At 38.0% G+C, this 27994-nt stretch overlaps 1 protein-coding gene across 1 annotated transcript; it reads left to right on the top strand.

Annotated features, from left to right (window-relative positions):
• The first annotated feature begins 730 nt into the window (after nucleotides 1-730).
• LOC126599824 (methionine aminopeptidase 1A-like) lies at nucleotides 731-6816 on the top strand. Its single transcript, XM_050266280.1, has 16 exons — nucleotides 731-939; nucleotides 1392-1442; nucleotides 1678-1842; nucleotides 2099-2174; nucleotides 2286-2333; nucleotides 2485-2529; nucleotides 3701-3800; nucleotides 3921-3972; nucleotides 4065-4106; nucleotides 4583-4644; nucleotides 4730-4828; nucleotides 5321-5394; nucleotides 5481-5550; nucleotides 5637-5702; nucleotides 5786-5874; nucleotides 6379-6816. Exons 1-16 carry the CDS (start codon nucleotides 866-868, stop codon nucleotides 6454-6456), a joined length of 1191 nt encoding a protein of 396 aa, XP_050122237.1. The 5' UTR covers nucleotides 731-865; the 3' UTR covers nucleotides 6457-6816.
• The last annotated feature ends 21178 nt before the right edge of the window (nucleotides 6817-27994 follow it).

Here is a 27994-nt window from a genome sequence, read left to right as displayed (position 1 = left end):
TGTCAACATATATCGATGAGTACTCGATATGATATGTTTGTTTATGCGATATTATTGATTACCAGACGTTAAATGCTTATTTACAAAATATGTGACGTATTGAATTCTTGAGATATTGCAACTACAGTAAGCATTTTCATACTATATGTAGTGTATATACTTTGGAAACTATACTTGTTTTACGGCGAGGGGTTATTATGTTTTCGAAAAAGTTTTTACAAAACTTTATCTTTAGGCTCACTCACCTTTGTTTTTCGCCCTTCCAAGTTTTAGTGGCAGAGCTTTTGTGTTGACGAGGATTCTTGACAAATCTTGATATTGGAGATTATCTTCGATGGTATAATTTTCATCCTACTTTTACTGTACTTTACTTATGCTCTGACATCATGTGTGAAATGGGTTCATTTCTGCTCACATGCGCACTCTTGTATTTATGCATTTTTAGGTTTAAATTTACTCATATTTTCCACATCACTACACTTTATGACTTCGGCACCCTCCTGGTGTCGGCCAGCACAACTCGACTCGAAATCCAAGTAAATATATCAGGTCAGAGTGTGTCAAATAATATATTTTACACTAAAAGAAGGAAAGTTCGACGAAACCCTACAAAAAAAAAAAAAAAAAAAACTCTTTGCATTTCAAAAATTTTAAATATGGGTACACGATGTTTTTTCCGAGGGCTAATGACAGCAAAATAACTTATTAGAAAAAAGTATAAATACAGAAATTCCCCTCTCAAGTATAACCCTAGCCCTTGCTGACCGTCTTCATCTCTCTGTGACCATTCTGATACCGAATAACCGAGCAATTGACCTCTCCGGTAATCTTTCGCGAGGTCATTGCTGTAACCATCGAATGCGATATGGCAGGTGGTTCAGGTGTCGCCGAACCAGCTAGTTTGTCCTGTGCCAGTTGCGGCAAGCCTGCCCATCTTCAGTATGGAAAAATTTCGCTTCCAACTTTTCAATTTCAGCTACTTCCTCCTGTATTCTGTTAGTTTATGTAAAAAAGTGAATTTTTTAGTATTCTTGTTTTTCTGGTGGGTCAAAGACTGATAACAAATTTTGGGTTCTTAGGAGAGCGATAGCGTTAGGGGGCAAGATAGTTGTTAGGGAGAAGGGGAATCAGTGGGAATCGAACCCTCACCAGGTGCATAGGCATAATTGCTTTCTGCCACTACAGTAACAAGTTTTGTATGGAAAATGTGAATATGTTGTTTTAAAAAATTTGGAAAGTTCGAGGGAGTGGAGAGTTTCCATTTCTATTGATAAAGCTAAAATCTTTGTGGTTCTAATTGTGTAATTGCTTTGATTATTAAACAAAAAAATTGGTACTTTTTGTGGGTGATTTATTACGTTCTTGAGTTAAACTTTATTTTTTGTATGCAGGTGTCCAAAATGTGTGCAATTAAAGCTCCCTCGTGAAGCTGCTGCTTTCTGGTTTGTAACAACCTCATTCTTTTGTATAAATGGTAATCCAATTTAGATACAATTTTAGTGGAAATTTTGGTTGTATGTTGTGATAGTCAGTGGTCGAGCATTTCAAGTGTTTAACCTCATTAAGGAGTTTGGAGACATGGACACTGAAATTTTACGCATTAGATTGGATATGTCAATAGAAGCTTGAAACTGATTTATCAGTTCATATTTGAGGAAATTTTGCATCTCTTAACAGCACTCAGGAGTGTTTTAAGGCTTCTTGGAACTTTCATAAACCCGTGCATCTAAAAGCCAAGTCGTCCGAATCTGGGACAGATACTCCAGATAATGAAGGCTGGCTATATTGCTTGAAGAAAGGACAAACTCGAACAGCTAAGCTTCCCTATTTTGATTGGACTGGGTATGGTTTTATTATTTTTGTTTGCCCCTTCATTAATGTTAATTGTTGTCAGATTCATAGGCTTTATGGTTCTGATGCTTGCCATTGTTTGTTTTATGATTGGAAAATTTTGTATCATGTTAATTACTGATGACATTGGATGAAACAAAGTTTTGTGTCAGTTTACTCAGTTTTAAGTTTTAACTCATTTCAGAGTCTTGTACACATGTATTTGGATTTCTTTGTTGAAGCTGTTGTTCATTCCTGTCTTGTGCAGGGCACTGAGGCCGTATCCTATATCTAGTAAGCGTATCGTACCTGCTCACATTGATCTACCTGACTGGGCAGCTGATGTAAGTTGATCTACTTGTACTTTAAATAGCCAATTTGAGTAGATATGGTGCTACATATTGTTGTAATTTCTGTCTGTTATAGTGTTGACCTCTTATAAAAAAATATTGTAGGGGATTCCAAAAGTTGAGCCCAATAGTGATCTGCAGCATGTTGTCGAGGTAAGCATTTACTTGAAACCCTTGTAAGTCATACATAAGGAGTAGATCTATGTGTTACTGAGTCACGTCCCTCCTTTTAAAATTGTACTTTCCTTTATATTCTATTGATTTTCTGATTTGGTAAATTGTGAATGATATATTCGTTTTGAAGATCAAGACAGTGGATCAAATTGAGAGAATGCGAGAAACTTGTCGGGTAAGTTCCAATTGCTTCTTTCTTTTTGTCCCCTTAATTTTGTGCTAATGAAGCATTTTAGCTTTTCTTGCTACCATTTTCATATTCCACACTAATGACCGGAGCAATCTAGCGAAGATCACAAACTTAATATTTAAGATGATATTCTTTGGTGTATGTTTTTCGCAAACGATATAGTGTTGATAGATGAAACGCAGGAAGGGGTAAACGCGAAGCTTAACCTTTGGAGAGAAGTGTTGGAATCTAAAGGTCTTCGCCTAAGCCGATCAAAGACAGAATATATGGAGTGCAAGTTCAGTGCAAACGGATGCCAAAATGAGTTAGGGGTGAGGATCGGAGATTAGGAAATACCAAAGAGCGACCGTTTTCGCTACCTAGGATCTATCTTGCAAAAGAACGGAGAATTTGATGGAGATCTCACCTATAGAATACAAGCTGGATGGATGAAGTGGAAGAGTGCATCCGGCGTGTTGTGTGACCGTCGTAGGCTATTGAAGCTCAAGGGAAAATTTTATAGGACAGCAATAAGGCCGGCGATGCTGTATGGCACAGAATGTTGGGCGGTGAAGCATTAACATGTAGGTGTAGTGGAGATGAGGATGCTTCGTTGGATGTGTGGGCATACGAGAAAGGATAAGATTAGGAATGAGGATATCCGAGGTAAAGTAGGAATAGCCAAAATTGAAGGAAAGAGGAGAGAATCGGTTACGGTGGTTTGGACATGTGCAAAGAAGGCCTACTGACGCTCCGGTTCGAAGATGTGACTACGGGACAGAGGTTCAGGGCCGAAGGGGTAGAGGAAGACCTAGGAAAACTTTGGAAGAGACCCTAAGAAAAGACTTAGAGTACTTGGATCTAATGGAGGACATGACACAAAACTGAGCGCAATGGCGTTCTAGGATTCATATAGCCGACCCCACTTAGTGGGAAAAGGCTTTGTTGTTGTTGTTGTTGTTGTTGCTACCATTTTCATATGTAATATCTGTTGTATGTTTTGAGCACTGCAAAAAATTAACATGATGCTATTTATCTGAATGTGAGACAATGTTATCATACAGTGTTGAATATTTTCAAGAAGGATTTTCTCTGTTTAGTTTTAATTAATCTTGCTATTACGTGTAACTTTTAATTTACCGATAGTCTGATGTTCTCGTCATACTTGTTTTGTTAGATTGCGAGGGAGGTTTTGGATGCAGCTGCTTCTGTAATACGGCCTGGTATCACAACGGATGAAATTGATCAGGTGGTCCATGAGGCTACTATAGCTGCTGGTACAAAAGGGGATTTTTATTTTATTTAGCATTTCAGTTACCATGTCAGTGTATGCATGTTTACATTGTTCAGAAAGGAAATTGTGGGTATAATGATGTTTTACTTTTAACGCAATGCAGGTGGATATCCATCTCCCCTAAATTATAATTTTTTCCCCAAGTCTTGCTGCACGTAGGTACTTTTTGAGTATATTTTTTTGTAAAGTTTCTTCAGACTGTGGTACTGACCTTGCAATCGTGTCTTGTTCTCTTTCTTCATTGCAGGTCAGTCAATGAAGTAATTTGCCATGGGATTCCTGATGCCAGGTTTGCGTTTGAGATTTTTGTTTTTATTTGGAGGATAGGATGGAAATGGAATATGGATGTACTGTTACTATTTGTATACATGTAACATGTCTAGCTTTTTCTTAAAAACATTTTATTGGTAAGCTGCCAATGTAATTTTAAATGTTTTTTTTATTGTTGTATATTGTAGTTTTGTTTCTGGCCAGTTCAGTTTTGGGTTCTGAAATATTGTTATTATGGAACAACACTTGGGTCACTTGATGGACTGTCATAAGTTTGTATTGCTTTGTATTGGGGGTACATAACCTTAGAAAATGCTTAATGTATTTGGTTAACCGCTAACACTTTTAGCCAGCACTTTTTCTTTCTTTTTAATTTTGTCTTTTATTTGGTTCCGAACTTGAACTTCATGTCTACTTCAGAATAGTTAAAAGCCCTCAGTTTCTAGCATTGTGACCTCTTTTATATTGCATCTGAATATGAAACTTTTGCTATAGGAAATTAGAGGATGGTGATATCGTCAATGTTGATGTGACTGTGTATTACAAAGGCGTCCATGGTAATTTGTATTCTAGACATCTAAACATGTAGTTCAATTTAGACAACGAACGTTCTATTCTTGAACTGCCAAACTCATAATGCAGGTGATCTAAATGAAACGTACTTTGTGGGAAATGTTGATGAAGAGTCTCAACGGCTAGTCAAATCTACTTACGAGTGCTTGGAGAAAGCAATTTCCATTGGTATGTGCACACTATATCAATTTTAAGACACATAAATTGCCCAAGAACTTAGAACTGACTTTAAGAACACAATCTCATCAGATCTTTAATGCATCCATCACTAATTCTTGCTTTAACAATCGTGCAACTCAATTATATCACTAAAAGTCATTACACCTTTTATCAGCTATCTAATATTCATGTATATGCTATAATAATCGTTTTATCTGATATTGCTTTTTAATACTTTCGGTGCCATGGAAGTTGTATCTTTTAAGTAATCATTGTTGAAATGTATTTGTGGTTGTGTTTGCTCAATTGTATCAGTAAATTGTGTGAAGATATTTTTAGTTATATGTGGAATGTTGTCACCTGACCTGATGGTAACTGAGATGTTGAAAAGACAACCTATGTAACCCCTATTTTGATAGTGCACACTAGTAATTTTAATTGTTGGGGACTAAAAGCATAAAAGGAAAATTGGTTTTCTGATTGTTTGTTGTTCAAGTGCAGTAAAACCTGGAATGCGATTTCGTGAAGTTGGTGAAGTCATTAATCGCCATGCAACTATGTCGGGGTTCTCTGTGGTAATTTGGAACTTGGGTTTTGACCTGTGATGCATTTTCAACTTTAACAAATCATGGAATTTATTCATTTTGTGTTGTACCAACAGGTGAAATCATATTGTGGTCATGGTATTGGAGAGCTTTTTCATTGTGCGCCAAATATTCCCCATTACGGAAGTATGTTCAATAAATAAGCTTCTTTATATACGAATCCCACATTTTCTTGCTTTGTCCTTTAACATACATTACCTTAACCTGAGCAGGAAATAAGGCAGTTGGTGTAATGAAAGCTGGACAGACCTTTTCAATTGAACCCATGATAAATGCAGGTAATGTTTTAAGTTTGTGAGCATGCAGGTGATGTTTCTTTATTGGCTTGCTACATCTTAATAAATAAATAAAAAATAAACAGGGGTATGGCGTGATCGTATGTGGCCCGATGCATGGACAGCTGTTACATCAGATGGAAAGCGCAGTGCACAGTTTGAGCACACACTTCTGGTAACTATGCAGTTTATATTCTACATGTATCACGTTCTCAACTTCTGAAACTGTGACTGCTTTTAATTATAGAAGGGCTTTTTCTTTATAGGTCCTTATGTGGTTTTAATACTAATGTTCCTCATGAAATCATTAGTGAGATTTGTTCTAATAAATCAGCTCGTGTGAAAAGAAAACGAATGTGTCAGCTACTCAATATAATAATGATGGATGTAGTATTATAACTTCGATTATTGAAGGTACAAGCATAGAAAAAGGTGTAATAGATATCTTTAGAGCGGGAGATCTACAGGTTGTCCTAGATATCAAATCCGCCCATCACTGAAATACAATGCCATCCATCTATTGACAAATACACCATTGTTATAGTTGGCGGTGTGATGTTAGTCTGAGTTTAAATCCTTGTTATTTGTATCTGTATGCTGAATGCCTCTATTTATATGATGACATATATATGATCTCATATCTCTAATCTCCTTGGTATTTCTTCTTTCACATGCATAGGTGACAGAGACTGGAGTTGAAGTTCTTACAGCTCGGTTGCCTTCATCACCCAAAGTGTTCCCTTGGTTAAATGTTTAATGACTGCGTACGTCTTGGTTTATTGAAAGGGGAGAACAGACACAAGGATGCCATTCATGGTAATCATACATTATAAACAGGAGAAGATTAAACATTTGATAATGTTAATTTCCATTGCCTCTTCTGCCGGGTCACGATAACATGTTTGTAATTGGTTAATGTAGTTATTAAAGATTGAGTTTTGGTTAAAGAGCGAGAGTTTGTTTTGGACGTTTTAGAAGAGTTGTATGAATCATTCATAAACTATGGTCATTGTAATAGAATCGGATCATGTAAGTCATGATGCCCAACAGCTACTGTGCTTTGATAGAGTTTTGAAAACCATGAACATTTAAATTTGATTAGAGTTTTTGCATGAAATTTGGGAAATATTTTTGCTCACCACCCTCAAGTGGTTGCCAATTTCAAACATGGTGCAATCAAAATGCGACGCAAATCGTGGCAAAGACCGCAACGAAAAGATTTTCTTTTCGTTGAGCCTTGCAAGGCAGAGCTCAACAAAAAAGAAAATATTGCTAGAATTAAGGGTTTCTATTCTAAAATGACTTCCTAAGTATGCATGAAACCTAATCGGAGTAGTAATAGCAATAGGAGTGGGATTTCTTGTTTGACAAGTTTCCAATTCCTCGCACAAGTTTTTCCCCGTTTATGAAGTCTACTTGCTATTCTCACGTAATATGGTTGGTTGGGACAAAGATGGGATAAAGTAAATGGGTTGAGTAAAATATTTGGCCTTGACTTTGTTTAACTTCATTTTAATGAAAGTAATCAGAAAAGCTATGAGAGGTTATTCTGATTTTAAGAAAAATGACGGTTTGAAATTTGTACGTGAAAATGCATTAATCACAAATGTATTAGTAGCTTGTAAACGTTAAATTTCTAATATCCTTGCCATTGTAAGCGTATAAATGCTTGTTAAAAGTATTAACTATCGTGCACTTTCCTTTTGTTGAGGCCCAAAAATGTCACATGCAAGTCTAATCCTCAAGGCCAATTGTTATACAAGCCTCAAGCCAAGTCCAAATACATGCAAAGGTGCATAATCGAGAAGAAGGTATGTTCATAATCATGCCATGCTACAATAATCAAGCCACACTTGTACAATCATGCATATTCATCACACCAAACTTTATCATGCTACTCACTATTCATGCTAAGATAAGCTCAAGTCACATGTTTGAGGCTTGTCAAGTGAATTATGGTGTGGATGGTTACGGAAGTTCATTGGGCCTACGTGAAGTCAAGATTGTGGAAGATTTTGGGTTACTTGGGAGCCCAAAAGTCCAAGCCCATAACCTTTGTATTCCATGTGGGTAAGTTCGAGATATCCCAAGACTTGTTACAAATCCGTACTAAGAGAGACAAGAGGACGTTCTCAAAGCCCAAGTCCACCTCGACCTAAAAGTCCCTAAACATAAATTGGTGACTCTGCTGGGGACATGTCGCCATCTTGATTCAATGGCTCCAAGAACCAAAAAGAACACTACCATGAAGGGTAATGCCTCAAACGTAGACAAGGTTGTTTCATGGCTCGAAAAGTCTTAACACGAAGGCCAACACCAAGGAAGCCAGGAAAACTTGGACGAATATGACATGCTAGATATCATCGCAGCCATTCATGCCTTGGGTGAAGCCCAAAAAGAAATTGCTGCATTTGTGAAGGAGTTGAAAAACTTAATCTCGAAGCCAAGAGAGAAAGCCAGTGACAAGGACTGCACGCCCAGTAAAAAGGCTTCCTAGGAAGAGTCAGCTATTACTGCTGGCAAAGGTCATGAGAAGGCGCCATCCTATGTCACTCAGGAAGACGTCATAGCCATGTTCGAAAAAGAGCTGAACATGAGTTCGGAGGACTGGAAATATGTTCCTAAGCCACCATATCCAACCAGTGTTCTCCACATGCCATATCCTAAGGGATACGAGACTCTCAACCTTGTTCTCTTTGACGGCAGGAAGAGTAGCCCCCTAAGGAACATATAAACCGTTTCATTGACGGTTTGGGTCTTCATGCCGGTGACTGCAACCTCTGTCTCAGGGAGTTCTTGAAAAGTCTAACTAACCGTGCCTATACTTAGTACACCACCCTTACACTAGGTTCCATCCGGACCTAGGAAGAGCTAGCAGGCAAGTTTTGTTAAAAATACTTCTAGCATGAGGAAAGAGTCACAACAACTCAACTCAACTACACACAAAAAAAGCATGGGGAAAATTTGGTGATTTTGTCAAACGTTTCCGAGACTTCGCCCTTGATTGCTATAATGAGAAGGATGAGAAAGCTCTTGTGGAAATCTATATCAGCAACATTGTCATTGACTACAGGGTATACTTAGAGAACATTGGTATCGGCCAGTTCTCGAGGCTCCTGGAAGTAGTAAAGAGGACCAGTTTTTCAGTTAAGCCTTCCATGATGAGATCTAAGAAAACTGACAAGAAGAAAGCTCATCATGCCTTAGTCGTGGATGACAGATCTGACTACAACCCACAGAAAAGGAAGGAAATGGAGAGTGATAGGGAAACCTATCCTCCGCTAGAGTACATCGATGAGGAATTCCAAGCCATCCTCGATATCATGCTCACAAATGGGGCCATCAAGCTACCTCGGCCATACAAAACCCATTCCAGGGAAGATTGAAAAAATCCTAGGTATTGTCGCTACCATCAGTATGTGGGACATCCCTCTATTGTATGCCAAACTTTGTGAAAAGTTCTCCATGCAGAAATTCGCAAGGGGACACTAGAGCTATCGTGCCAGATGTAAACCATAGACACTGGCCTTCTACAGAAAAAGCCAAGGGAAAGAAACAGCAGCTGCCATCACATACTCCGAAGATGACGATGCCTACCACCCGTGGATCAATGATCCCAAGCCCCCGAAAGCCATTTGGGAATCTTCCGGGGAACATGGAGAAGGCTTACTAGTGCAAATACTCCAAGTCGAAGAGCTATGATACATTATGGCCTCAAGTTGAGGGATGGGGAGATGAAGATACAAATCTCATAGATTTTGCCCCAAGCCTAAGTGATGAAGCCTTCACTATTGATATGCCACAAGAATACAATGAGGGAACCTCGGAAGAGCAACTGTTTAACCAGGAAATGATGGCTGTGACTTTGTACAACCTTTCCGACATGGAAGCCAACACAGTTGAGAGTTACCTTTACCCAAGGTAAGAGCCCACTGCAGCGCAGGTCCTCTAGGAAAACCAGAAGTTCAAATTTCTCTTCGACCAGCTCGAATATGGCCCGGAAGCAAGGACTGCTGTTGCTGAAGCTCTCATGTATGTTTTTTAGGACTATGGCCCTCAATGCTACGCTGCCCAGCCGTAAAGGGCTTTCCTTGAGAATAATAACGCCATTATCTTCACTGACGAAGATGTAGAAGTGGCTTTTCTTGATAACCAAATGCCATTGTACATGGAAGGGCAGATTAAATTACGTTTTCATTTAGCGAGCTTTGGTTGACTCTGGTTCCTCCGTCAACATTCTACCCTTAGCAGTACTCAGTGCAGCAGGTATCCCAACGTTAAAGGTGGTAAAATCTCAAATATTTATCAATGGATTTGAGAGCAGCAGTGAGGAAACTATGGGATATATTGAGATAGACTTGAAGATTGGCCCTATCAAGTCATTTACTAAGTTTTATGTGATGGACATTAATGTGGCTTACCACACTCTGCTCGTAAAACCAAGGATAAACAAGCACAGACTCGTGGCCTCCACCTACCACCATTATGTCAAGGGAAGGAGTGGTCTGAGACCTATTCGCATCCTAGGAAACCAGATGCCATTCAACCTAGACAAAGTTCATTATACCAATGTCGAGTTTTATAATGATTTCTCAAGTGCCAGAAGTAGGATATCACAAGCCTCAAGGATACCTTTACCCCCTGGGAAGAAGTCCGAGATCTCAATGACCAAGAATTCCTAGCCACTGTGGGAAAAGGAAAACTCATACAGCTAGAGGCTAATGTACTTGCCTACACTCCACCTCAATGCTCCAGGGTCATTCTTCCCGACGGCCGCATCGCCTACAGCTCATGACAGGTTGGGAGGCCTGACCACATTGTGTGGAAAACGCCGAGTATGGAGACACTGCATGATAAGCAAGTGAAGTTCCCAAGGTAACTGAAGACATGCCTACACCTGTTGCCGAAGACTGATCCCTACAGAAAATCATGTCTGTGCCAAAATGCATGCAAGATGGATCCACTGCAATGGTGAAAAAGCTTGAACAGGTAAGCCTAAGTGATGATTCGTCTGTGCAAAAGTTGATTTCTATTACTGTTTACTTAACTGTTGAGGAAAGGAAATAGCTTCTTAAAGGATTTGAAGGGCCTATTTCCCGGGAGTTATGAAGAGATGTTAGGCTTTAATCCGAAATTGGTGTGCCACATGCTAAATACACAACATAAGATCAAGCTTTTAGTGTAGCAAAAAAGGAATTTCCATCGTCTAAAATCAAAGTCGAAGTGGAAAAGCTATTGGTGGTCGGATTTATCAAGCCCATCAAGCACCTTCTTTGGCTAGCCAACATCGTCCCAGTAAGGAAGAAGTTACATAAGCAACTACTTAGCCTAGGCTACTGGCCAACCATGGGGGAAGACACGCATAACATGGTCAAGCGATGCCATGCATGTCAAGTTCATGAAAACTTAATCCACAAGCCTCTAACACTACTGTACAACATACACACCCCATAGCCATTCCATACTTGGGGACTCGATTTGATAAGAACCATCAACCTAGCTTTTGAAAGTCATATATGGATCCTAGTAACCACTTAGTACTTCACATTGTGGGTGGAAGCAATACCTCTTATGAAAGAAACAGGAGCAGCAGTATTTAATTTCATAGGGAATGCATCATTTGTCAATTTGGGATACCTTACAAGATAGTGAATGGCAATGGCACACCTTTTGTGAACAAACAAGTAAGTGCCACACTTGATGCTTACGAGATCAATCATCGTCACTCCATGCCATACTATCCTCAAGGAAACGGTCAAGCTGAAGCCAAAAACAAAACACTGGTAAGGATACTAAGCAAGATGGTACATAACTACGCTGGGGGCTGGAGCACGCATCTCCCAGATATCCTATGGGCTTATCACATATCTCCAAGGATCGTTACGAGCTTTTCTCCCTACTCTTTGGTGTATGGGTCTGAAGCTATTTCCCCTGTGGAAATGATGATGCATATGGCAAGAGTTTCAACATTCAATGATGTGGAATGGGATGTTGCAACATGTGTAGACTGGGGGTGGAAAGACCTTGAGTTACTGAAGGAAAAAAGAGCAGAACCAACTAGGAAAACAATCCTATACCACCAACAAGTTACCAAAGCTTATAACTGCACAGTCAAGTAGCATAACTTCAAGGAAGGAGATCTTTGTCCTTAGGACAGCTGCGCACATAAGGAGGTGAATCTCTGAACCTTCAAAGTTCGCCCCCCACTGGGAATGATCTTCTGTGGTCAAGGAAGCCTATCGAAGCGATTACTACTACTTGGCTTCAGTCAAGGAAAGTATGCTAATGGAACTTGTCAATGCCAAGTGGCTAAAGCTATGCAATGATTGATGTACCCCAAATTTTAATGAAATGAAGGAGCATTTTGTCAAAATCTTTGGTACATTCATTTATTTACATTGGCAAGAGTAACTAGAAGAATTTCTTCTAAACAAGCTGGAATAATAACCATGCCAAGGCTATAAGGCCCACGCCAAGCAAGCTGCCCTAAGGGGAAAATCATGCTAAAGCTAATACTCATGCAATATGCCAAGCCTATCAATGCCCTACAAGCTGCTTAACAGTTCAATGCTCATGTAACATGCCATGCCAACACGCTATGCAAAACCATTGAGTTAAGCAAATAAAGCTTTTTCAAATCTATACTTATGCAACATGCCAAGCCTTCAATTATGAATATGCATAACTAATTCCTTTCGCTAGGGCGAAACCTTGAGCCTTAGTATGAATATGTAATTTTTATTTAATTGCTTATGATTGATTGTATGCACACTTTGAATTATTGATCATTGTTTTAAACTACATAATTATCTTGATGATTGGGTACCATCAGGATTTTTAGACAAGTAATTGGATGCAATTCGGTCGGAATATCACCGGAGAATTGAGTATTGCTTCTTGTGATTGATAATTGTAATTTCATCTAAGGCGAATATCACACTCTTAGGGGTTGCATGGTTCTTCAAAAGGTTTTCATAAAACTTAATGAGTCTTGCATGTTCATATTTGATCTGAATATCACAGATGGATTGCATGTTAGATATACGTTCTTGCTTGAATATCACGAGGAGAATATATGTTAGGAAAACCTAACCTTCAAAGAGGCATGTGTAAATCGTAAGTAATTGGTAGAAATTCATATGATTGCTAGGTGATAGTGGAACCCTAGTGCCTTTATAAATTGGTATTTAAAACTCTTTTCTTCGCTTTTTTTTTCTGTTCAAAATTCGTTTTTAATATTACCGATTCTCAAACTCTCTTTTCTCAAGTTTTGATTCTAAGTATTTAATTAGGAATTGTTTCTACATAAATTATCCAAATAGTCCTTGAGGAAAATGACCTTGCATGAGCATTTATACTACAATAACCTTGTATTCTTGCAAGTATTTCATGTGATTTTGACCCTATTTGCATAGACGTTAAAAATCCTATCAAGAAATTGGCGCCGTTGCCGGGGTTGGGAGATGTCATTAGTTCTTGAGAGATGTCAATAAACAAATTTAGTGCTGAATTGGGAAAAGTGTACTTTATGGTGAAACAGGGAATTGTTTTGGGTCATTTAATTTCTAGCAAAGGCATTGAAGTTGACAAAGCTAAAATTGATATGATTGTAAATTTACCACCCTCTACATCAGTAAAAGATGTTATATCGTTTTTGGGACATGCAGGGTTTTATCATCAGTTCATCAAGGATTTCTCCAAGCTCAACCGACCTTTGTGCAATTATTGGCTAAAGACGCACCATTTAATTTCGATGAGGCTTGCTTCGAAGCGTTCAACAAGTTGAAATCACTCCTAACTTTGGCACCCATCATTGCTGCACTAGATTGGGGTTTACCATTTGAATTAATGTGTGATGCTTCAGATTATGTTGTTGGGGCAGTTTTAGGACAGCGGAAAGAAAAGCTTCCCCATGTCATTTATTATGCAAGTCGTACACTCAATTAACTATGCTACCACAGAGAAATATTGTTGGTAGTTGTATTTGCCTTAGACAAGTTTCGATCTTATTTGGAATTTCTTGATAGGATTTTTAACGTCTATGCAAATAGGGTCAAAATCACATGAAATACTTGCAAGAATACAAGGATATTGTAGTATAGATGCTCATACAAGGTCGTTTTCCTCAAGGACTATTTGGATAATTTTTGTAGAAACAATTCCTAATTAAATACTTATAATTAAAACCTGAGAAAAGAGAGTTTCAGAGTGGGTAATATTAAAAATGAACTTTAAACAAAAACTAAAATAATCGAAGTAAAGAGTTTTAAATACCAATTTATAAAGGCACTAGGGTTTCACCATCACCTAGCAATTCCATGTATTTTTACCAATTACTTATAATTTACACATGCCATTTCGAAGGTTAGGTTTTCCTAATATATATTCTCCTCGTGATATTCAAGAAGGAATGTATATCTAACATGCAATCTGTGATATTCAGATCAAATATGAACATGCAAGACTCATTAAGTTTTATGAAAACCTTTTGAAGAACCATGCAACCCTTAAGAACGTGATGTTCACCTTAGATGAAATTACAATTATCAATCACAAGAAGGAATACTCAATTCTCCGGTGATATTCCGACTGAATTGCATCCAATTACTTGTCTAAAAATCCTAATGGTGGCCAATCATCAAGATAATTAGATAGTTTAAAACAGTGATCAATAATTCAAAGTGTGCATGCAATCAATCATAAGCAATTAAATAAAAATTACATATTCATGCTAAGGCTCAAGGTTTGGCCCTAGCAAGAAGAATTAGTTATGCATATTCATAATTGAAATCATAGAAAATATCCTTAAAAATAAAAGGAATGAAAGCACGTTAAAGTATAAAATCTCCAAGAACCCTAGCCAAGTTCTTTGTGTCTGAAGTTGAATAATAATAAGTGTAGTGAAAAATTGTAGACGGGCCAAAAGCAATATATTTGCTCAGCCCTCACAAACCCTAAGACATAGGTTTCTTATTCCAACTAGGAAACTAAGAAAAATAATAAAATATCTTAGAAAATAAAACCCTAATTAAACTAGGAGAATCTGCCAATTACTTATCCAGCCACGTTTTAGCCTTAGATCTCCTCCAAATCCGGCCCAAGATAGCTTGTTTTAAAGATAAGGACGTTCCGAACACATCTCCAGAAGGCCGTGAAACTATCCGAGGTCATCTTGGGCTCTAAAAACGCAATTTAAGCCCAGAAACGTCATTTTCCAGCACCTCGCATCGCTCCTTTATTTTATCGCCAGAAAATAACCGCCGGATGGAAAAATCCCAAATTTTGACACGATCAAGCTAATTGACTCACGAACGTACTCCAACTGGAATTACTCCAAAATTCGTCCATTTGGTCACGTTTTGCTCCAGAAGAAGTCGAGAATCCTATATTGAAAATACAATTCAAAGTATCAAAATTCTTTCAAAATATGAACAAAAATATACCAAGAATAGGGTTAAATATATAATATAAAATTCACTTATCAAAATACCCCCAAACTTAGCTTTTGCTTGTCCTCAAGCAAAATAAAAACTAGAAAATAAAAATAAAAACTAATGAACTAGACACTTAACTAAAACTTAGCTAAAACAATCTTCTCACTTTCAAGTTGCAATCCATAGAAAATGTTAAAAATCAGAACGTCTTTTCAAAAGTTCCAACCAATCCCACCACAGAGTCTAAGCCATTTAGAATCAATTAGAAAAGAATTCACAAACTTCCTTTGGTGTAAAGTGAACCAACATAGTTAAAGATTCACACACTAACTTCACATATATATATATATATATTTTTTTTCTCTTTTTTTTTATTTTTTATGAAGTAACAGTAGTGGTCATGCAATGTCGGCTCCCTTAAGCCTTCTATCCAACCCATGTAGTGAGCTTTAGGTCAATGACTCCCAAACCACTAGGGCTTTCGGGCATTAGGTGTGGAACACCCCTAAGGACTTATTAACCCGAGCTGGAAAGGCTACGAAATCAACTAACCACCCTGCCTCATGCCAAAACTCTACCATTTGATACGAGAATCACTGTTGATTAGGCAGGATTGGCCCGGTTACTAGGCAAAACCTCGGGTGAGACAATTATTACTTTATAACACATACTAACTTTACTTTATTTAGAACAAAAATAAAAATACACTTGGAAAGAAAGCAAGTGTTTCAATCTCAGTCCCCACAAACCATGTTGGTGTGATGTGCAATTGTCAAAGTATAATTCGTGAATTAGTGTCTAAGTAATGCTAAATAGAAAAGACTCTACTGTGGGATTAATCTTTGTCATGTCCATTTGTTCTAACGTTTAAAATAATCTATGGATATTAACTTAAAAAGAATGAAAATTCTTAGCTGACACAAAACTGACAAAATAATAAAAAACAAACTAAAATGTTATATTTTCCCATCCCCAAACTTATTTCACAAATTGTCCTCAAGGTGTGGAAACTAAAAGAAAACTAAAACAACAATCAATTCATATTGCAAGTATGTTCATGGCTTTGAATTTCCCCTTAGCTAAGGGAGGTTTAGTTACTCATAATTGCAACAAAATCAGAAAATAACAAAGTAGATATTGATAGCAAGAACGAAGTACACCTAAAACGCTCCAAAGTTTCAAGCTTGCAACGCCAAGGACCTTCGTTTTCACCACCTTGTTGCAGCACAAGTATCTAAGGATGTGTATGGATTTATGGAAAGGTTATGAATGTATTTAGGTTGGATGGATGCCACGGCAAAGTTGAAGGGAATGTATGGATTTGTGTTCGATTTTTGGTTGGATGAGTGCCATGGCAAGGGAATGGATTTGTATGTGTTTGTGGGATGTGGGAATATATTGATGAATGTAAGGTGCTCACGGCTAGGGAATTGGAATTCTAGTTATGGTGAAGGGTGGATGTATTTATAGGCTAGGGAGAGGATGTAGTGGGTGGTGGTAATGAGTGGATGTAGTGGTAGGTGAATGTGTTGGGTGGTTGAAATGAGTGGATGTAGTGGTAGGTGAATGTGTTGGGTGGTTGTAATGAGTGGATGTGTTGGGTGAAATGAGTGGATGTAGTGGTAGGTATGTGTTGGGTGAAATGAGTGGATGTAGTGGTAGGTGAATGTGTTGGGTGGTTGTAATGAGTGGATGTGTTGGGTGAAATGAGTGGATGTAGTGGTAGGTATGTGTTGGGTGAAATGAGTGGATGTAGTGGTAGGTGAATGTGTTGGGTGGTTGTAATGAGTGGATATGTTGGGTGAAATGAGTGGATGTATTGGTAGGTGAATGTGTTGGGTGGTTGTAATGAGTGGACGTGTTGGGTGAAATGAGTGTGCTAAAATGGTTATTTATAGGGGGAGGATGATACACAAACTTCAAATTTCGTCCATTCCTTTTGCTCCAAGCATATGCTATCCATTACATGCCCAAAAATGCTCCAAAATGCACTTCTTTGCCACATTAACCCTTTGGACCTTCAAACACACGAAAATAGCTTAAAATACTAAAATAACTACTAACTAACAACATAAATGCCAAGAAACATGCTAACTAAGTCGCATAAATATGCTCCTATAAAGCACGAGGCTTTTTGGGAGCTTACTGGCTTCAGGTTCCATCAGAACTCTGAAGTTAAGCGAGTTTGGGCGAAAGCGGTCCTAGGATGGATGACCCACTAGGAAGTTGCTTGTGAGTTCCCAGAAACAAAATTGTGAGCGCGTGGCCCAAAGCGGACAATATCGTGCTATGGCGGAGTCGATCTGTGATGTGACAGAATGGTATCAGAGCCACTCTGCCATGTGGTGCGAGTGTGCCGACGAGGATGTTGGCCCCCTAAGGGGGGTAGATTGTAACATCCCACATCGACCAACAGAGAGGGGGTGATGTGCCTTATATGTATATGCCCACCTCCATATAGCACAAGGCCTTTTGGGAGCTCACTAGCTTCGGGTTCCATCGGAACTCCGAAGTTAAGCGAGTGCGGCCAAGAGGGGTCCTAGGATGGGTGACCCACTAGGAAGTTGCTCATGAGTTCCCAGAAACAAAACTGTGAGGGCATGGCCCAAAGCGGACAATATCGTGATATGGCGGAGCCGGTCTATGGTGTGACAGAATGGTATCAGAGCCACTATGCCGTGTGGTACAAGTGTTCCGACGAGGACGTCGGTCCCCTAAAGGGGGTAGATTGTAACATCCTACATCGTCCAACGGAGAGGGGGTGATGTGCCTTATATGTACATCTCCACCTCCATATAGCACGAGGCCTTTTGGGAGCTCACTGGCTTCAGGTTCCATCGGAACTCCAAGTTAAGTGAGTTCGGGCAAGAGCGGTCCTAGGATGTGTGACCCACTGGGAAGTTGCTTGTGAGTTCCCACAAACAAAACCACCGTAAGGGCGTGGCCCAAAGTAGACAATATCGTGCTACGACGGAGCCGATCTAGGATGTGACATGGTTAATCTCAGTTTACTACCTTAATATTTCATGGTTTTCAACATTTGGTACATGAAGTTTTTTTAATCCTAGAGTCATACCTCTAGGCCCAATAAAATAAACATTTGACACATCCATTGAAAAAGAAGAGGATTTAGCACTTGTATTCAATTTGTCACATCAGCCGTCAAGTAATATTTTGACATATCATATTTAACATCTCATTTGGAGATACTCTAAAAGACTCACCATGTTCTAAATGGACTTAACAAATTTCTAAATAATTAAAAGTACACTGCCATTATTATTCCAATTCCAATGCATGTGAGCAATTTCCAAGGTCGTATGCTTGCTCCCGCATCATTCCCCCAAATCCTCAAGTTCTCATTGTTTTCTTCTTCAACAAACCCCTCATATCCCAATTTTTGTTTGGTAATGGACGAAAACAATGAAAAGCCTAAGGTTGGTCTTATGGTTATGCCTAGTTTTTGGATTGGTGGAAGTATGATTCACTGTCGGGTTTATCTCTCTGGCATGAAGGTTGCTAAATGACGGACCAGTTCACGGTGACAATCAGTGTTCATATGGGTATGCAGTGTGCTTTCATACATGTCTGTTGTTTTCATCATATACTGTCGTTGTTTGTGTTTTTATTTTGTATAATTGTAAGATGAAATGAGCTATTAAACACTATTTCGAACTCTCTCTCTCTCTCTCTCACACACATTTTTTCTATCTGACTCATAAACAAGATTACAAAGTTGATCAACTTGCGACATTTTTCTAGTATGCACCGGAATCCGTGATTGTTAGATCTTTAGAGGGAAATGAAATCCTTTATTTTTTCCATTTTGCACACCCAAGAAGAATTTTTGAACTATTTTTTAAAATATTAATTTTTGAGAGGTTATGTTTAGCCCTTCATATGACTGGAGATACGTTAATCTTTGTCGTGTCTAACATGCATCTAGATAGAAAATAGGACCCGCATTTTGGGAGCAACAACCTCATTCACTGATTCATGGGAAAAGTGAAAGCATGTTCTACAGAAGTGTCAATTTTAAGGTTACTAATTTGCAGTAATTATTTTGTTGGATAAATCTCAGTTTACTACCCTCAAGTTTCGTGGTTTTCAACATTTAGTACATAAAGTTTTTTTCGTCCCAGCGTAGTACCTAAAATGTTAATTTTCGGACAGTCTCATACATCCGTTAGTCTGGCTGTTAAGTCTCCCGTTAACCGATGACATGGTGCCCATGTGGACAATGACTGGGCGCCACGTGTCATTAAGGGTCCACGTGGAAATTCAAAATTCAAAAAATTCAAAATTCAAAAACTTAGAAAATTAATAAATTAAAAAAAAATAGAAAAAGGTGGGGATAATTGCTTCCCCTCGCCCCATCCCTTTTTCTCTCTTCTGCAATTATTTCTTCTATGGATCTAGGTGCGACGGAGGTGCAACTTTGGTGGTTTTAGCAAGTTGCAGCGGGTGGTCAGCAAGCACGAGCTTGCCACGGTCGAGCAACAACAGGTACAGGTCCTGGTGGATCAGGGTTGGCTGGGTGGTTCAGGCAGAAAATAAATGGTTAGGATCTGGGCTAGTCAGTCTTACATGCCTTCGGCTTTGCCTAGCTCTGTCGCGGCTCAGATTAAAAAACAAGAGATGAAAACCCAATGAGTGGGATTTGGCTGTGGAGTGAAGAGAAGAGCGGGATTTCTCTAGCCTTCACCTTCATCCCCAAATTTCTGCAATTTTTTTTAAAGGCAAGAATAGGGAAAACACTGGAAATTCGAATTGGAAAAAATTTAATGGGCAAACTCCATGGACAAAGAATTCGAATTCTTGGGAGCAAATCGGATCGATAGGCTTATCATTGGGCATGCTCTATTTTCCCTTTCAATTCCTTCGTCGATGGCTGAATGGATATCCGCCCATCCATAGCCAATGGCAGCGAAAGGAAGGGCGACGGTTACGAGGTCCGCAAACCTCTGGTGAGGGTTACAAGGTCACGAGGGCAAGGCTTGCTAGGGATCTGAGATTTAAGGGAGAGCTATGAAGATGTCGCCAAGGTTATGGAACCCTCCTGGTTCAAAGAATCGGTTCCTAATTGTAAAGACAAAGCCAAGATCTGAAGTCGTCGTTTCATCCCAATCTGGTCGGGGTACTCGATCACAGACAGCCCACTCGTTGCCGCCACTAGATCTGAGTAATCGATCACTATCGTGGCCATATTTAACATGTCATGGAATCTTTCAAAAGGTCTTCAGATCTGGATCACTGTAATCGACGGCTATGGTAGCGAGAGAGGTTATGGGTTTGATGAAAGAGATGACTATGGCAGCAAGAGAGTCGAAGGATGAGATGAAGACGAGGAAAGTGGAGGATTTGGGTTCTGGGTGTGTGAAAAATGACGGCTTGGGAAGTTTAGGAGTGGGTTGTCAGATGAAATGTGGGGGTGGCTGGAGAAAGTGTAAGTGATAAAGACTTTGAGAAGATGGAGGTTATAATATATATATATATATATATTGTTTATTCGGTCTCCTCCTTACTCGAGAAAGGGCTAGGAAAAAAATATTATTTAAGTATTTAATTGTTTTATAGGTCTATGTGGGGCCCACAATGCCACATTTTGCATTGCCATTGCCTGATCAAGTGCCACATCATGTTTTAACAGAGTCCTTAACAGAAAGACTAACAGAAGTATGAGATTGTCCCAAAATTAAGACTTGAGGTATGACTCTAGGATGAAAAAAAACTTCATGTACAAAATGTTGAAAACCACGAAATATTAAGGTAGTAAACTAAGATTAACCCTTTTAGTTTTTATTCTATTGGTTGGTAATGGGACCCATACATTGAAAATTAAATTAAATATATTTGACTCATTTTTTGTTTGCTATTAAAAAAGGCAGCTAGAAAGCAAGGAGCCAAAGGACTCACATGCCACATCACATATGGCATATCCATTGGAGAACACCTGAATATCTTTTAATCCTGTTTGGCATATTTGACATCTACTTTGGAGATAGTCTTAGGAAGTTGTAATTCATTTATGCTTCCTTTAAATTATGATGTAATACAATTATTTGGAAGACTGGAATGAATTAAAAATATATTTGCCTTGTGCAGTTGAAGTGAGTGTTTCCTCATTCCAAAAACAAGTGTGAGACTTGGTTGTGTCAAGTCAATGCATGATTAGCAACGTGAGTGATTCCATTGCCCCTGGTTGAGTGATTCACATGTATCTATCCACCGTTCTTTCTATTTCTCTCGGTCCTTTGGTTCTCTATTGCATCAAAAAATATGTGAGGAAAAGGGAGAGTGAATCTGTGATTTTCGCGAGAAAATATTTGTTGCGCGAGATGTTGGCAACTAATTTCCCCTACCCATGTTTTTTCTCAGTCATTGCACGACGAACATATGGCATCATTGTGTAAATGCATCATGTGTGACGAAACTCTTGGTTGCATAAGGTTTTTAAATTTTTTTTTTTGTCAAGAGGTTTTTGCGCGACAATACTCTTATTTTGTCACACAATAGTTAATTGCACAACGAAATTACATGGGTCGCGTAAACTTTCATCGTGCAAATAGTTTTTTCTACTAGTGTATGTAAATTTGGCTGAAATGTGATTTTCTTAAATGATTAACTGTTTCTTTACTGAGTGAATTAAGTGTTACTTCTTTGTCCATACTACTAACTTCATGTTTACTGATGCTACTTACAATAATATTTCTATTTTCAAATAAACCTAATTGATACAAATTATTTATTTTTCTAGGTTCTCCCAAATTCTCTTCTCATAAATTCTTGTGGTTCTTCCTTATTGGGATAAATATCTTCTGCTATCACTATTTCTTTTCCTTTTCTCCTCAAGGGTTCCATTTTCTATTATCAATCTTCTAATATGATTATTTGTGCTCAAAGTTAAATTTCTAATTTTTGTAATAAAGATAATGACAGTGATGAAGATGTGTTATGTAAAACTTGATTAATTTATACTATTTTTTTTTCCAACTTGATCTAATTTTTTCGATAAATTTAAAACTAATTGGATGATTAAATTATTTTGTCTAATTGAAATATTACTACTAGCTACCTATGATGAGAATTCTATTAAGCCAACTGGTTCTTTATCTAACTTACTAATTTGTTTCAAAACTTGAATATATTTTCTTTAGTTCGGGAATCGGTCATTAAAATAATAATCTCGCTCTTTTATTATGTAATTTATCAACTTGCTTAGTAAACTCTTTTTGTACTAATTGAACTTTTCGAAGTTCTAAATTTAATTATTTAACTATTTCTAATGATTTAAGTTCTACTTGCTTAGGCTTACTATCTATAATATCAATGAGTTCTTTTATCTCTCTTTTGCTAGGAAACCTCTGAGTAATTGGGTTATTATCTTCTAACTGGAATGTTATATAATCTAAATTCTGCCTAATAATCTTTATGAAATTTTTCTGAAAATAGTCTAACAACTAGTTTAATAAATAATTATACTTATTGTTTTCTAATTTTATATTTTGTGCTTGGCTCGTGATAAGATCTACAATACTATTTGCTTGAGGATTTTCTTCACTATGTAAAATGTTTTGGTCTAGAGTGATTTTTCTCTTTTTGTTCACTAATTTCTATTAAGGTAATCAGTAACATCTTGTCCCAAAATTTTAAGTTTTATAAATTTTAAAGTAGTGATTTTACGAAAATGCTCTTAAAGGCGAGGATGTTTGACTTTCGATGACCGTTCGAAGTCACAATTAATGTTTCCAAATAGATCTTGAAGCTACCAACATGGGGGAAAACCATTTGTGAGTTCGGATTATAATGGTGTAGTTACAGACATTTGAAGTTGATTATTTAAAGTTAGTTAAATAATTTGAGCTTCCATTTTGTGGGAAGGAAGCCAATCAGCTTTTAGGAAGGGAATAAAGGACCAATCAATTTCAACGGAACTAAGGACCAATTAGACAGGGGGAGGAAAAGAAAAAAAAAACAAAAAGGGAGGAAAGCCTTCAGCCTTCCCCCGACCCGTGCAACCCACACACCTAACCTAACCAATTCTGGCGAATTTGGCCATTTCTTCCATTGAATCATCACCATACCACACATGCAACCTCCTACACAACCTTCCCTCTACCATTTTCACCCAAATTCGTGGGTTTTTAACTTCAAAATCACCAAGAACAATGCTGGAGCACTGGAGGTGTTCGAAGTCGATTTCACCATTTTGGTGAGTTTCACTACCCATCATCACCCTCAATCAATGATGCGACAATTACTTAACACACAAATTAAACCCTCTTGTATCAATTGTAGTAAAGGATGTAAGTAGGGATCGTTCTGGACCGGGGATTAGGAGGGCTTGCTAATAACCTCTAAACTGACTTAAAAACATAAAATTAAGTTTAAAACACCAAACTAGACTCAAAAGATGCAATAAAAACTAAAAAGACTCAAAACAGCTTAAAACAATGAATTAGACTCTAAACTGACTCTAGGGATGGTTTTGGACAAAATTAGGTTCTAACTTGACTCAAGACACTTAAAAACACAAATCAAAATAGATTTTGACTAATAAAACACTTTAAAGTAAAGGGGGATTTGATTTTGACTAATTTGAAAACAAAACAAACAGATTGTAAACTAAAACAGATTTTGGACGAATTTGGGTAAACTATGGATGATAGGCTAGCTAGAGGGTTCTTCTCCACACATGACACACTTGCACATAAACCAATTTTAAGTTGTTCTTTCGATAAATCATGAAACTCAACACCCCAGGTTAATTAAGTCCACTTAAATTAACCTTCAAGTTCTCCTTAAGTTATTGAATTGGATGGGAAAGCGCATACAACAATTCAAGCATTCTTCAAAAGTCCTTTTTGTGAACAGCACAATAAAGATACAATCAAAGATCATTAAGCATTATGAAAACTATAAGTATTGACGAGGCATTCGTTACTATGATGAGCATGCAACTCCTGCCAAGAATTCATTTAACGCGATCATTTATAAGCGACTTCCACTACTTGTGAATATAAGTTTGTAACTATTAGGTAAAACTCCCTTATACTCTAGCATCATATTCATGCATGCAAACTAAGTATGCACTCTTAATAAACATACACGAATAAGTTATTAATCAAGTAGTTAAACAAATTGAATTCACAACTTATGAAATCACAACTGAAAGTAATCAATTCATATTGCAAGTATGTTCATGGCTTTGGATTCCCCCTAGCTATAGGGGGTTTAGTTCCTCATACTCACAAAGCAAAGATAAACAAATTTAGACATTGAAAACAAAAGAATGAAAACACCTAAAAACGCTCCAACAATCTAACTTGAATGGCAAGGACGTCGAAGGGTCCTCCTTCTTCTCTTTGTTGCGGCACAAGGTGTGGTTTGATGGATGCATATGGATATATGGAAGGGAATGGCTGAATGTGTTTAGGTTGGAAGGAGGTCACGTCAAGGAAAAGGAAATGAAGGTGCATGGAATTGTGTTTTTGTTGTGGGAATGTGTAGAATGGTTAAGAAGAAAAGACTCTACCTTACGACAGAATGTGTCTTCCTCCCTTCTCCCTAAACTGTCCCCGTGAATGTGTCTTTGGATGGATATCCCCCCTTTTTGTTATGGTGAAGGGTGGATGTATTTATAGGCTAAGGAGAGGACCACCATCTAATTAAGGTGGTAGTGGTGTATGTTGTCGTAATGAGTGGATGTAATGGGTTTAGTGGGTGAATGTTGTGATAATGAGTGGATGTAATGAGTGTAGTGGGTGAGTGTTTGGTAATGAGTGGATGTAATGGGTGTAGTGGATGGATGTTTGGTAATGAGTGGATGTAATGGGTGTAGTGGATGGATGTTTGGTAATGAGTGGATGTAATGGGTATAGTGGATGAGTGTTTGGTAATGAGTGGATGTAATAGGTGTAGTGGATGGATGTTCGGTAATGAGTGGATGTAATGGGTGTAGTGGATGGATGTTTGTAGTTGTAGGTCAACACACTTGCACACACACATGCTGATTTCTAGTCTTCTAATCTTCAAAAACGTCCGTCCTCATGTCTCCATGCTTGCACTATCCAATCTTGGCCCAAAAATGCTCCAAAAGGCTCCAAATAGCACTTTGTTGCCAACTTTGTTATTTGAACCTACAAACACACGAAAATAGCTTAAACTACTAAAATAACTAGAATTAAACTAAGTAAATGCCAAGAAACAAGCTAACTAAGTTGCATAAATATGCTCCTATCAAATTCCCCCACACTTAGCTTTTGCTAGTCCTCGAGCAAAACAAAAGAAACAAAATGAAACAAAACAAACAAAACACAACCTAACCTTCCAACATTTGCCTTAGGGATTTCCAATGCACATGGCATGTTAAAAATCATCATTCCCACAGATTTTTGTTATCTTCACACTTGAGCACAAACTTAATCACAGTCACTACTTACTAGCTCACAATTAACCAATTAAAACAATGTTTTGAATGTAGTAACATGCCTTAGAGAATTTGCTCAATTCCTTACAAGATACTCTCTATTTTCACACACATTTTCTGATTACACACCCTACACTAGAGACTGGGACTCACATATGTTATAACAAAGGAAGCAATTTTATGGAGTTATTAAGCATGTTTAGATATGATCTCATGAATGGTATGCTACTACTTAGATGCGAGAACCAGTGACACCATATGTTCATACCAATTTCGAACTCCACAAATTGAAACGCACAACACTCAAGATTGAAGTTAAGGGTTGTAACAGGGCTTGGGGGTAATGGCTAACAAAGAAAGGATAGGAATAACAAATGTTCTTAAAGCGATAGCAAGCAAAGCAATGAAATAGACACTTGGAATTCACTTTAGAATGCAGAATCAACTTTTACATACAAAGGGAAGATTCATGCAACACTTAGGGCCGAATTCAATGTTTTGGACCCTTTTTTAACAAACAACACTTTAGAGCTCTTTTTCATACTTTTTCTTTTCTTTTCTCTACCCGTGCCTTATTAAGGACTTTGGTACACACACACACACACACACACACACACAAGAATCACTTCCCCCACACTTGCTTTCTGCATTCATTGGTAAAAAAGGAGTTCATTTTAGGTTATGCTTTACTATGCTTCAAGAACAAGGGTATGGATGATCCTAAAACTAGGCTAGGTAAGGATAGTGTGGGTTAACAAAGAACATAGGCTTAACAAGGCTCAACGGGGTTAAACTTAAACACATAATGAAATAGGGGCACGGCAATTTGGCTTTGGTGGTCACTACACAACTTCATCTTGAACATGTGTTATGCAAATCAATAGCATGCTTTGAATGAAATAGGCATGACTTCTAGCATTTGGAACTAAATGATGAAACGCCTTCTAAGTAGCAACCAAGCAAAAAATAATGAGATCATGCAACGACTTTAGAAAACAATGATGCACAGATTATTAACTCTCCAAATAAACGCTTAGGCTCAAGTCTCACAAGGTTGTAGCATTCATTCGAGTTCCTTCCTTCAAGCATGTTACAAAAACTGATTTTTTTCTTTATGATTGCATGTGAATTCATAAATTATAATCACAACAAAGCATACACCAAAGAGTAAATCAAATTTTTATCCATCTTTATAACTCTCTTTAACAGTCATGTAATTAAAACCACATCCTCATCATTGTGTTGGAAGGTACCCTAAGACACAAATAAACACACAAAAACAACTCTTTTTGGGTTTTTCAAATTTTTATGAGATTTTTGGATTTTTATGTCAAAACACACTAAAACACTCCAAAACAGCTTAAAAACACTTAAAAACAGCAAGGAACAACACTAGAAGTAATGGGTGATAAACTCTTACGAATTTCATGCAAAACAACTTGGTTACCCCCCACACTTAAATCAAACATTGTCCTCAATGTTTCAAGCATAAACTCACACAAAAACAAGCAAACAATTAAACAAACAACGAATAAACATGACAAGTATGGCAAAGTAAAAACCAGACAGAGTAGAGTTTAAGAACGCAAATCTGGTTTTGGAGATAGATGATCTTGTTATCTTTCCACAGCTTTGATCTTGAACTGGTTCGAAATTCTGAGCGAAAGTTCCTTGGTTTCAAATCAGACTCCTTCTGCTGGGTTGATTTGATTGTGCAGGTCTGCATTCTCCTCTGCTTGTTTCTTCTGCACGGCAGGCAGGCAAGAGGTAGAGGTGATGGTCTGTTTCTTTCTTCAATCTTTCCAAGTGCCCACCTCTTGCTTTCTGTCTTTCTCCTTGTCCCTAGCTGAGGATGAATTAGCACATTGTCTCCACATGCTTCGAGGTATCATTTTCACTTCCCTTATATGTTCCCCAGGCAGATGTGGTAGACGAAGAGGAAGTATAAGATGTTGAAGATGAGTACTCGAGAGCAGGGCTAGGTAAGCAATCAGGAAAGGGTTCCAGGCAGTCGATTCCAAATCGGAAGATTGATACCAAGTGATGGCTGATTGCTCTCTTTCTCCTTGTCCCGCAGATGAAAACTACGATAAGGAGAAGGACAGGGACAAAGCATGATACGAGATACTCTTGCTTTCAACCTTCATGATATGAAATACTTTTACTTTGGATGAGTTGTTTGCAGAGGTACCCCAAGGAATAAGGAACACTGAGTGACTCGAGAGGCTTCGTTGGGAAGGCATTCTCGGAGATGACGGAAGGTGATGTATGTCTGCCTTGCTATAGAGGGTGAAGGTCGACATTTATAGGAAATAATAACCGGTACTATTCTTTCACTCTTGTCGGCAACCGTTGGATGATTGAACAGTAAACTTCACGTGCTTTCTACTTCACCAGAAATCTTCGACAGATTGCCCGTAATTTTCGCAAGG

Source organism: Malus sylvestris, chromosome 2 (assembly GCF_916048215.2).
Source record: "Malus sylvestris chromosome 2, drMalSylv7.2, whole genome shotgun sequence".
Lineage (NCBI taxonomy): Eukaryota > Viridiplantae > Streptophyta > Magnoliopsida > Rosales > Rosaceae > Malus > Malus sylvestris.
Note: the sequence above shows the minus strand (reverse complement) of the source record. Positions and strands in the feature narration are given on the sequence as shown.